The sequence below is a fragment of the Theropithecus gelada genome, chromosome 2 (genome assembly GCF_003255815.1).
Source record: "Theropithecus gelada isolate Dixy chromosome 2, Tgel_1.0, whole genome shotgun sequence".
Classification (NCBI taxonomy): Eukaryota; Metazoa; Chordata; class Mammalia; order Primates; family Cercopithecidae; genus Theropithecus; species Theropithecus gelada.
Window position 1 is genome coordinate 105,391,971 of NC_037669.1, and position 12,259 is coordinate 105,404,229.

The 12,259-nt window shown below is 41.9% G+C and overlaps 1 protein-coding gene across 1 annotated transcript in view; it reads left to right on the forward strand.

The window, feature by feature from the left end:
- Positions 1-11,625, forward strand: part of C2H3orf70 (chromosome 2 C3orf70 homolog) — a 77,389-nt gene extending 65,764 nt beyond the window's left edge. The window contains exon 2 of the mRNA XM_025377348.1: positions 10,871-11,625. Coding sequence (XP_025233133.1) covers positions 10,871-11,427 — 557 coding nt within the window. The 3' untranslated portion in view covers positions 11,428-11,625. The remainder of the gene's footprint in view (positions 1-10,870) is intronic.
- Positions 11,626-12,259: the final 634 nt, after the last annotated feature.

A 12,259-nucleotide genomic window follows, 5' to 3' on the forward strand; every position in this document is an offset into this window, starting at 1 on the left:
CCCTTTTCCTAGCCAAGAGAAACTGAGACACACAACACCTGGAAAATCGGGTAACTCCCACCCTAATATTGCGCTTTACCAAGGGTCTTAGCAAATGGCACACCAGGAGATTATATCCCATACCTGGCCGGGAGGGTCCCACACCCAGAGCCTCCCTCATTGCTAGCACAGCAGTCTGAGATCTAACTGCAAGGTGGCAGCAAGGCTGGGGGAGGGGCACCCGCCATTGCTGAGGCTTAAGTAGGTAAACAAAGCCGCTGGGAAGCTCAAACTGGGTGGAGCCCACTGCAGCTCAAGGAGGCCTGCCTGTCTCTGTAGACTCCACCTCTGGGGACAGAGCATAGCTAAACAAAAAGCAGCAGAAACCTCTGCAGATGTAAATGACCCTGTCTGACAGCTTTGAAGAGAGCAGTGGATCTCCCAGCACAGAGGTTGAGATCTGAGAATAGACAGACTGCCTGCTCAAGTGGGTCCCTGACCCCTGAGTAGCCTAACTGGGAGACATCCCCCACTAGGTGCAGACCGACATCTCACGCCTCACACGGCAGAGTACACCCCTGAGATGAAGCTTCCAGAGCAAGATTCAGACAGCAACACTCGCTGTTCAGTAATATTCTATATTCTGCAGCCTCCGCTGCTGATACCCAGGCAAACAGGATCTGGAGTGGACCTCAAGCAAACTCCAACAGACCTACAGCTGAGGGTCCTGACTGTTAGAAGGAAAACTAACAAGTAGAAAGGACACCCACACCAAATCCCCATCAGTACATCACCGTCATCAAAGACCAAAGGCAGATAAAACCACAAAGATGGGGAAAAAGCAGTGCAGAAAAGCTGGAAATTCAAAAAATCAGAGCACATCTCCCCCTCCAAAGGAACGCAGCTCATCGCCAACAATGGATCAAAGTTGGATGGAGAATGACTTTGACAAGTTGAGAGAAGAAGGCTTCAGTCGATTACACTTCTCAGAACTGAAGGAGGAACTATGTACTCAGCGCAAAGAAACTAAAAATCTTGAAAAAAGAATGGAAGAATGGATAACTAGAATAATCAATGCAGAGAAAGCCATAAACAAACTGACAGAGGTAAAAACCATGACACGAGAAATACGTGACAAATGCACAAGCTTCAGTAACCGACTTGATCAACTGGAAGAGGAGAGTATCAATGATTGAAGATCAAATGAATGAAATGAAGCGAGAAGAGAAGTCTAGAGAAAAAAGAGGAAAAAGAAATGAACAAAGCCTCCAAGAAATACGGGATTATGTGAAAAGACCAAATCTATGTCTGATTGGTGTGCCTGAAAGTGAGGGGGAAAATGGAACCAAGTTGGAAAACACTCTGCAGGATATTATCCAGGAGAACTTCCCCAACCTAGTAAGGCAGGCCAACATTCAAATTCAGGAAATACAGAGAATGCCACAAAGATACTCCTTGAGAAGAGCAACTCCAAGACACATAACTGTCAGATTCACCAAAGGTGAAATGAAGGAAAAAATGTTAAGGGCTGCCAGAGAGAAAGGTCGGGTTACCCACAAAGCGAAGCCCATCAGACTAACAGCAGACCTCTCGGCAGAAACTCAACAAGAAGAGAGTGGGGGCCAATATTCAACATTCTTAAAGAAAATAATTTTCAACCCAGAATTTCATATCCAGCCAAACTAAGTTTCATAAGTGAAGGACAAATACAATTCTTTACAGACAAGCAAATGCTTAGAGACTTTGTCACCACCAGGCCTGCCCTACAAGAGATCCTGAAGGAAGCACTAAACATGGAAAGGAACAACCAGTACCAGCCATTGCAAAAACATGCCAAAATGTAAAGACCACCAATGCTAGGAAGAAACTGCATCAACTAATGAGCAAAATAACCAGTTAATATCACAATGACAGGATCACAATGACAGGATTCATATCAAGATCAATATTGTTAATAACAATATTAACCTTAAATGTAAATGGACTAAATGGTCCAATTAAAAGACACAGACTGGCAGATTGGATAAAGAGTCAAGACCCATCAGTTTGCTGTATTCAGGAGACCCATCTCACATGCAAAGACATACATAGGCTCAAAGTAAAGGGGTGGAGGAAGATCTACCAAGCAAATGGGAAACAAAAAAAAACAGGGGTTGCAATCCTAGTCTCTGATAAAACAGACTTTAAACCATCAAAGATCAAAAGAGACAAAGAAGGCTATTACATAATGGTAAAGGGATCAATTCAACAGGAAGAGCTAACTATCCTAAACATATATGCACCCAATACAGGAGCACCCAGATTCATAAAGCAAGTCCTTAGAGACTTACAAAGAGACTTAGACTCCCATACAATAATAGTGGGAGACTTCAACACCCCACTGTTAACATTAGACAGATCAACGAGACAGAAAGTTAACAAGGATATCCAGGAATTGAACTCAACTCTGCACCAAGTGGACATAATAGACATCTACAGAACTCTCCACCCCAAATCAACAGAATATACATTCTTTTCAGCATCACATCGCACTTATTCCATAATTGACCACATAGTTGGAAGTAAAGCACTCTTCAGCAAATGTAAAAGAACAGAAATTATAACAAACTGTCTCTCAGACCACAGTGCAATTAAACTAGAACTCAGGACTAAGAAACTCAATCAAAACCGCTCAACTACATGGAAACTGAACAACCTGCTCCTGAATGACTACTGGGTACATAATGAAATGAAGGCAGAAATAAAGATGTTCTTTGAAACCAATCAGAAGAACGACACAACATACCAGAATCTCTGGGACACATTTAAAGCAGTGTGTAGAGGGAAATTTATAGCACTAAATGCCCACAAGAGAAAGCTGGAAAGAAGCAAGAGCAAACACATTCAAAAGCTAGCAGAAGGCAAGAAATAACTAAGATCAGAGCTGAACTGAAGGAGATAGAGACACAAAAAACCCTCCAGAAAATCAATGAATCCAGGAGCTGGTTTTTTAAAAAAATCAACCAAATTGATAGACCGCTGGCAAGACTAATGAAGAAGAAAAGAGAAGAATCAAATAGACGCAATAAAAAATGATAAAGGGGATATCACCACCGATCCCACAGAAATACAAACTACCATCAGAGAATACTATAAACACTTCTACGCAAATAAACTAGAAAACTCAGAAGAAATGGATAATTTCCTGGACACTTATACTCTCCCAAGACTAAACCAGGAAGAAGTTGAATCCCTGAATAGACCAATAGCAGGCTCTGAAATTGAGGCAATAATTAATAGCCTACCAACAAAAAGTCCAGGACCAGACAGATTCACAGCCGAATTCTACCAGAGGTACAAGGAGGAGATGGTACCATTCCTTCTGAAACTATTCCAATCAATAGAAAAAGAAGGAATCCTCCCTAACTCATTTTACAAGGCCAACATCATCCTGATACCAAACCTGGCAGAGACACAACAAAAAAAGAGAATTTTAGACCAATATCCCTGATGAACATCGATGCAAAAATCCTCAAGAAAATACTGGCAAACCGAATCCAGCAGCACATCAAAAAGCTTATCCACCATGATCAAGTGGGCTTCATCCCTGGGACGCAAGGCTGATTCAACATACACAAATCAATAAACGTAATCCAGCATATAAACAGAACCAAAGACAAAAACCACATGATTATCTCAATAGATGCAGAAAAGGCCTTTGACAAAATTCAACAGCCCTTCATGCTAAAAACTCTCAATAAATTCGGTATTGATGGAACGTATCTCAAAATAATAAGAGCTATTTATGACAAACCCACAGCCAATATCATATACTGAATGGGCAAAAACTGGAAGCATTCCCTTTGAAAACTGGCAGAAGACAGGGATGCCCTCTCTCACCACTCCTATTCAACATGGTGTTGGAAGTTCTGGCTAGGGCAATCAGGCAAGAGAAAGAAATAATATTCAGTTAGGAAAAGAAGAAGTCAAATTGTCCCTGTTTGCAGATGACATGATTGTATATTTAGAAAACCCCATCATCTCAGTCCAAATCTCCTTAAGCTGATAAGCAACTTCAGCAAAGTCTCAGGATACAAAATTAATGTGCAAAAATCACAAGCATTCTTATACACCAGTAACAGACAAACAGAGAGCCAAATCATGAATGAACTTCCATTCACGATTGCTTCAAAAAGAATAAAATATCTAGGAATCCAACTTACAAGGGATGTAAAGAACCTCTTCAAGGAGAACTACAAACCACTGCTCAATGAAATAAAAGAGGACACAAACAAATGGAAGAACATACCATGCTCATGGATAGAAGAATCAATATTGTGAAAATGGCCATACTGCCCAAGGTAATTTATAGATTCAATGCCATCCCCATCAAGCTACCAATGACTTTCTTCACAGACTTGGAAAAAACTGCTTTAAAGTGCATATGGAACCAAAAAAGACCCCGCATTGCCAAGACAATCCTACGTCAAAAGAAAAAAGCTGGAGGTATCACACGACCTGACTTCAAACTACACTACAGGGCTACAGTAACCAGAACAGCATGGTACTGGTACCAAAACAGAGATATAGACCAATGGAACAGAACAGAGCCCTCAGAAATAATACCACACATCTACAGCCATCTGATCTTTGACAAACCTGACAAAAACAAGAAATGGGGAAAGGATTCCTTATTTAATAAATGGTGCTGGGAAAATTGGCTAGCCATAAGTAGAAAGCTGAAACTGGATCCTTTCCTTATTCCTTATACGAAAATTAATTCAAGATGGATTAGAGACTTAAATGTTAGACCTAAAACCATAAAAACCCTAGAAGAAAACCTAGGTAATACTATTCAGGGCATAGGCATGGGCAAGGACTTCATGTCTAAAATACCAAAAGCAATGGCAACAAAAGCCAAACTTAAAGAGCTTCTGCACAGCAAAAGAAACTACCAGCAGAGTGAACAGGCAACCTACAGAATGGGGGAATGGGAGAAAATTTTTGCAATCTACTCATCTGACAAAGGGCTAATATCCAGAATCTACAAAGAACTCAAACAAATTTACAAGATAAAAACAACCCCATCAAAAAGTGGGCAAAGGATATGAACAGACACTTCTCAAAAGAAGACATGCATACAGCCAACAGACACATGAAAAAATGCTCGTCATCACTGGCCATCAGAGAAATGCAAATCAAAACCACAATGAGATACCATCTCACACCAGTTAGCATGGCAATCATTAAAAAGTCAGGAAACAACAGGTGCTGGAGAGGATGTGGAGAAATAGGAACACTTTTACACTGTTGGGATTGTAAACTAGTTCAACCATTGTGAAAAACAGTGTGGCGATTCCTCAAGGATCTAGAACTAGAAATACCAAATGACCCAGCCATCCAATTACTGGGTATATACCCAAAGGATTATAAATCATGCTGCTATAAAGACACATGCACATGTATATTTATTGCAGCACTAGTCACAATAGCAAAGACTTGGAATCAACCCAAATGTCCATCAGTGACAGACTGGATTAAGAAAATGTGGCACATATACACCATGGAATACTATGCAGCCATAAAAAAGGATGAGTTTGTGTCCTTTGGAGGGACGTGGATGCAGCTGGAAACCATCATTCTCAGCAATCTATCGCAAAAACAGAAAACCAGACACTGCATGTTCTCACTCATAGGTGGGAATTGAACAATGAGATCACTTGGACACAGGAAGGGGAACATCACACACCAGGTCGTATTGTGGGGAGAAGGGGAGCGGGGAGGGATAGCATTAGGAGATATACCTAATGTAAATGATGAGTTAATGGGTGCAGCACATCAACATGACACATGTATACATATGTAACAAACCTGCACATTGTGCACATGTACCCTAGAACTTAAAGTATAATTTAAAAAGAAAAGAAACCCCATCCCTACTAAAAATACAAAATTAGCTGGGCACGGTGGTGCATGCCTGTAATCCCAGCTACTCACAAGGCTGAGGCAGGAGAATCGCATGAACCCAGGAGGCAGAGGTTGCAGTGAGCTGAGATCGTGCCACTGCCCTCCAGCCTGGGCCACAGAGACTCCATCTCGAAAAAAAAAAAAAGTATAAAACTAATTTAAAATATATAAAGTCAAAGAACTGAACTATGCATGCAATTTACCTGAGGTCACTCATTTTCTTGGTAAATTTTGGTAAAATATACGTAATTCCCATCTTAACCATTTTTAAGTGTACAGTTCTGTGGTGTTAGGTCCATTTATATTGTGCAACCATCACTACCATCCATCTACACATCTCTTTTCATCTTGTAAAACTCAAACTCTACCCATTAAACAACTCCCCATCCCCCCACCGTATGCCCTGGCAAACACCACTCTACTTTTGGTTTCCATGAATTGACTACTTTAGATACATCAAACAAGTGGAATCAAGAGTATTTGTCTTACTGTGACTGGCTTATTAGCATAGTGTTCTCAAGGTTCTTCTAGTTGTAGCATGGGTCAGGATTTCCTTCCTTTTAATATATTTTACATATATATGAGCTCTTGTTTATCTGTTCATCCATCAGTGGACATTTGGGTTGCTCCACCTTTTGGATGTTGCAAATGATGCTGCTATGAACATGGATATTCAAATATTCCTGAGACTCTGCTTTCCATTCTTTTGGCTGTGTACCCAAAAGTGGAATTGCTGCATCAAATGGATCCTCCTTTTGCTCTTTTTCTCTAAGCCCTCACTCTGAGTATCTTTTCCTTTTAGAGCTTTAGGTTTTAAAAGTTCTCATCCATTTATTCTTTAAGTAACACAGCAAACCCTTAATTAAGATTGTTCAGAGAATATAGTGGTTATTGAATTTTTTGGCTAAATCGCCAGAAATCTGTTTCAATCCTTGCTGTTAAAGAAGTGTGTTCATTTTATTCTCGTAGTAAACATAATTGAATCTCTCTGATAATTCAGGATCTTGCAGTGCCTTGGAGCTATGTGAACATGGATTCTTAGCCTAGAATACCCCAGGGATGTAAGTTATCAGGGATTGGAGCAAAGCACTAACCCTTCACAACCCTATAAAACTAAATCTTTGAGCTTAATTATTTCTGTGTTTATAAACAATATAGTAAGTATGATATAATAATTGATATTTCAAAGGTGGTTACTAAAGGTTTTTTATGTGGCCATCTTTACTATTTTCTTCCTCTCTTTCTTTGCATCCCCATATCACCAGATAATGGGCTCCCACCTCGCTCTGAGTAAACACATTTAATAGTTGTAGAAAGAAATGGAATCTGGTTCACATCTTCCTCACCCAGCTGCATTTCTCTTTTACTACATGTCCTGGTCAGATTGGGCTGGTATAATAAAATACCATTTACTGGGTGGCTTAAACAGCAAATGTGTGTTTCTCACAATCTAGAAGCTGAGAATTCCAAGAGTGAGGCAGAGTCAGTGTCTGATGAGGACGCTCATCCTGGTTTGCAGATGCTGTATCCTCACATGGAGGAGAGAGAAAGGGATCTGGTCTCTTCCTCTTCTCATGGGGCACTAAACCAATGATTAGAGGCTCCATCTTCATTGCCTCATCTAAACCTAAGTACTCCTCAGAGGCCTCACCTCCAAATACCATCACATTGGGGATTAGGGTTTCAACATGAGTTTTGTGGGGATACAAACATTCGGTCCACAGCACTACACTTCAAGAAAGAAAAATTAAGCTTTGGATGAGAGGGGACCAGAGAAAGAGTAGAAGAACCAAGAGGAAAGAGAGCAAAGAAATTAGGAAGAAGCATAAAGGAGGAAAAGGAGAGAAAGAGATGGAGTGAGGGAAGTCCCAAAGCCGGACTTCACCAGTTCCCTCTATCTTTGGACAAATAAAGCCTTGTTCCCTCTGGGTCTGAGGATGGTTCTGGAAGGCGTGAATCAACTACGAGGATCCTATGGCTGTGACAAGTGGATAACTAAACCACAGGTTACTTAGGGCAGGATGAACCTAGTCAGCGTATACAGCAAGCACATCTTGACTGCCTGCCTTCCACAGCCTCCTGAGCTCAGTAACTACCAGCCAAGAATGGAAAAGATGAAACCTTCATTCCACATTTTATTTAACACTCTGTGGACAAAAGAGTAGTTCCCCAGGTTCTCTACGTCCGTTGTCTATCCCATGCCCAAACATACATTGCTCTAATCCTAGGGCTGGAGGATGTGGAGGGAGGCTTAAAGGTCAGCCTTCTTTAGCCCTTCAGCCAATAGTGTCCACAGTGCACAGGGGCAGAGGTTCTAGCATGCCGTCTCTTAGATCTGACCTGATTTTAACTCTGCCTGACAAGTAGTAATTACCTTTTAAAGAGCTGGAGAAATGAAGATGCCTGGTATATTTTAAACATAGTTCCCCCAGGCAGGTGCGACGGTTCTTCTCAATGCATTTTTATCAGACCATGGGGTTTGCATGAGATATGTCCAGGCTTGGAAGCACCCTGGGAACCCAGAGGCTCAACGACTTTAAATGTACTTTTTTCATATGGTACCCCAGGATGAAAATGAAGGTGTTTTTAGAGTAATTTGGTTATAAAGAAATTGTGGTACCTGAGTGACTTTTTTGTACAGGAGTCAAAAAAATATAAGCAGGCTTGATTGATCTTAATAGATTACTGATGTTTCATGATTTGTGGCCTTTTTACTACTTACATTTCTAATCTGAAATTGCTACTCTCCTGTGGCATCATTAACATTATAAAACCTAAGCTAGTTTTCCTTACAAATGTGATTCCTGTCCTAGAAGAATTTCCAGTCTGACAAAGAAATAAACAGGAACAAGTGCCATACACATGAGTGATTTGCCTGCAAAAAGATGCTCATGAAGATACCATAAATCACTGGCTCTTAACCAGGGTGATTTCACCCGTCGGGGAATTTGTCTCATTTGGGAAGCAGTTGTTACTGGCATCTAGTGGGGAGAGGCTGAGGATGCTGCTAAATACCCTACAGCACCTAGGACAGCCCTCCCCGCCCCGTACCACAACGAACAATTGTCTGGTCCAAAATGCAGGTAGTGCTAAGGTTAAAAGCCCTGTCAACAGTGTACAGAAGATACAATATGAACTGACAAATTGACTGAATTAGGAAAAATCCAAAATGATGCCCACAATTGTGGCTACTTGTCTCTGGGATTTTTTAGGCCCCCCATCCCTGCTTTAGCTTTTTGTTTTGAAATCACTTTAGACTTACAGATTGGATATTTTCAACCCTGTTTCCTTAGCACGTGGGAGGCTTTGCTAGATGTTGAATGAAAAATGGGATGAGGCCGATTACTGGGTATATACCCAAAGGATTATAAATCATGCTGCTATAAAGTCACATGCATATGTATGTTTATGGTGGCACTATTCACAATAGCAAAGACTTGGAACCAACCCACATGTCCATCAATGATAGACTGAATTAAGAAAATGTTGCACATATATACCATGGAATACTATGCAGCCATTAAAAAGGATAAGTTCATGTCCTTTGTAGGGACATGGATGAAGCTGGAAACCATCATTCTCAGCAAACTATCGCAAGGACAGAAAACCAAACACCGCATGTCCTCACTCATAGGTGGGAATTGAACAATGAGATCACTTGGACACAGGGTGGGGAACATCACACCAACATGGCACATGTATATGTAACCTGCACATTGTGCACATGTACCCTAGAACTTAAAGTATAATAATAAAAAAAAATGGATAAGGAAAGAGAGACATTAGGAACAAATCCATTTAGGTTTTACTTCCATGTCAACTATGTGGGAAACAGTTGAGGTCTCAGAGCAGAGAGGAAGGCTCGGAGATAAGCTTGTGGCCTCCCGGAAACATCCAGCAGGGTATCCTCTGCATCCCTCTGTGCATTTGCCCTTTGCTTCTGCTTGGCTTGAGTTGCTTAGTGCCAGTGGAATTGGGGTGGGGGGGGTGGGGGGGAACCTCGTGAATAGGCCACTGATGAGCTTTGGTCCTGAGAGAAATCATTTCCCACCCTAAACCTTACCCCAGTCATTGAGGGTGGCCGGGACAATTCAGTGGGCCACTACCTATTCAGTAAATATATAGGTGTGTGTATATTGTAATTAGAACACAGACACCTGGAAAGTGAAAGTCTCCCATAATTCTGATAATAAACTTACATACATTTAAAAACTGGAAGAATATATACATTAACACATTATTGGAGATAAACATGGAATTATAATTTTACAGTACATTATACTGTTTTACAACTTTATTTTTGAGACAGGGTCTTACTCTGTCACCCAGGCAGAGTGCAGTGGCACAGTCTCGGCTCACTGCCACCTCCACTTCCTGGGGTCAAGGGATTCTCGTGCCTCAGCCTCCCGAGTAACTGCTATTACAGGCATGTACCACCATGCCCAGCTAAGTTTTTTAGTTTTAGTAGAGACAGGGTTTTGCCACATTGGCCAGGCAGGTCTGGAACTCCTGACCTAAAGTGATTTGCCCATTACAGGCGTGAACCACTGCGCCCGGCTGTACAGGTTGTATTTTTTACCATGCTATATTGTGGACCTTTTTTGTTCTAGTATGATGAACAGACATAAAGTTGTCTGATGAACAACTTAAAGTTGTTTGTAAAATAAGGATTATAGTGTCTATCCACCTACTTCAGAGATATCAGAAAGACTCAAATATAAATTGAGATTTGGAAAGTAGATCGAGTCTTTTAGATGAAAATTATTATATACCATGCTGACTTTTTAATTGACTGTACCAGTGTTGAATGATTTTATTACTAGTTTCTTTTGAGGTGTTACTGAAATATTTTTAAAGACATCGAGTCCTCAGAAACCATTATGGCCGTATTAATATAGTTTGTGTAATACTCATAGATTTCAAGTCTCTTTTTGTGTCTCCACAGGCAAATACATGTATCAGCCTATGACCCCTGTGGAACAGCTTCCAAGCACTGAGATTCCTGCCCGGCCTCGGGAACCCACAAACACCATTCAGATCTCAGTCTCGCTCACCGAACACTTTTTGAAATTTGCGTCTGTCTTCCAGCCTCCCCTTCCCCCTGACTCACCAAGGTACTGTATGATTTCAGACCTCTTTATTGACAACTATCAGGTTAAATGTATTAATGGGAAGATGTGTTATGTGCAGAAGCAGCCGGCGCCGCATTCCCACAAAATGAGCCCTGAGGAGGTCTCTGCACACGATGCCTTAATTTCAAAAGAGAGCAATACACCAAAAATAGATCACTGCTCTTCTCCCTCAAGTTCTGAGGACTCTGGGATCAATGCGATCGGGGCTCACTACGTGGAATCGTGTGACGAGGACACAGAAGAAGGAGCAGAACTGAGTTCAGAGGAAGATTACAGTCCAGAGAGCAGCTGGGAACCGGATGAGTGCACCCTTCTCTCCCCCTCACAGTCTGACCTGGAAGTGATTGAAACGATAGAAACGACCGTGTGAGAGTCCAGACAGGAAGCCGCAGCCTCGGACCCACGCCGAGCTTTTGTACCTTTGTCTGGTGGATCCTTTTTTCCAATGCTGTTGATATTTTTTACCCACCCACCCCCCCAACCAACAACCGTAGCAGTTCAGTGGTATGCTGATTAGCTTCTGTCCGTCTTACAACTAAGACATTCTTTTTATTATAAACGGTTTTCTTTTGTATCTTGACTTACTTTCTATGTAGCATCTGGTGTCATGAATTGTGACCCAGCCTTAATTTCACTGGGAGATTTGAAGGCGGTGAAGTGATGGTCGCAGAGTATCTTGGATCAGATTGAGGAGGTACCCAAAGGGAAGGAACCAGTGTTTTCTCAGTAGCCAGTCCTTCACAGAGAGACTCTTGCCATTCCCTTTGGCATGTTCACAGGCACTCCCGTCCTGTCCTGCTTGTCCTACGCAAGCAGCACTCCCTACTGAGTGTGCACTGGTAGATGCCGTTTCTTCCCTTCCCCTTCTCCCCACACCTGCACTGGGTCTGGATCAGAGCTGCCTCGGCTTACTTCCGGGAGGTCACTGGAGGCCAGTTCAGCCCATGGTTTGTGGCCAATGTCTGTACAAGGCTCCATGACTGGGGCTGAGCTAGACGTTCACATGAGGAGATGACCTCATCTGTCTCATGCTCAATCCAGCTTTAGCTGAGCACCTGTCCCCTGCAGGGTGCTGTGGGGACACAGCATGAATAAGACCTGATTCCCACCATGAAGGGGCCCAGTCCTATATATGACACATTCAATTCATGACACCCAGAAAGCTCTGGGAACCCAGGGGAAGGATGAGATTTACTTGGCTC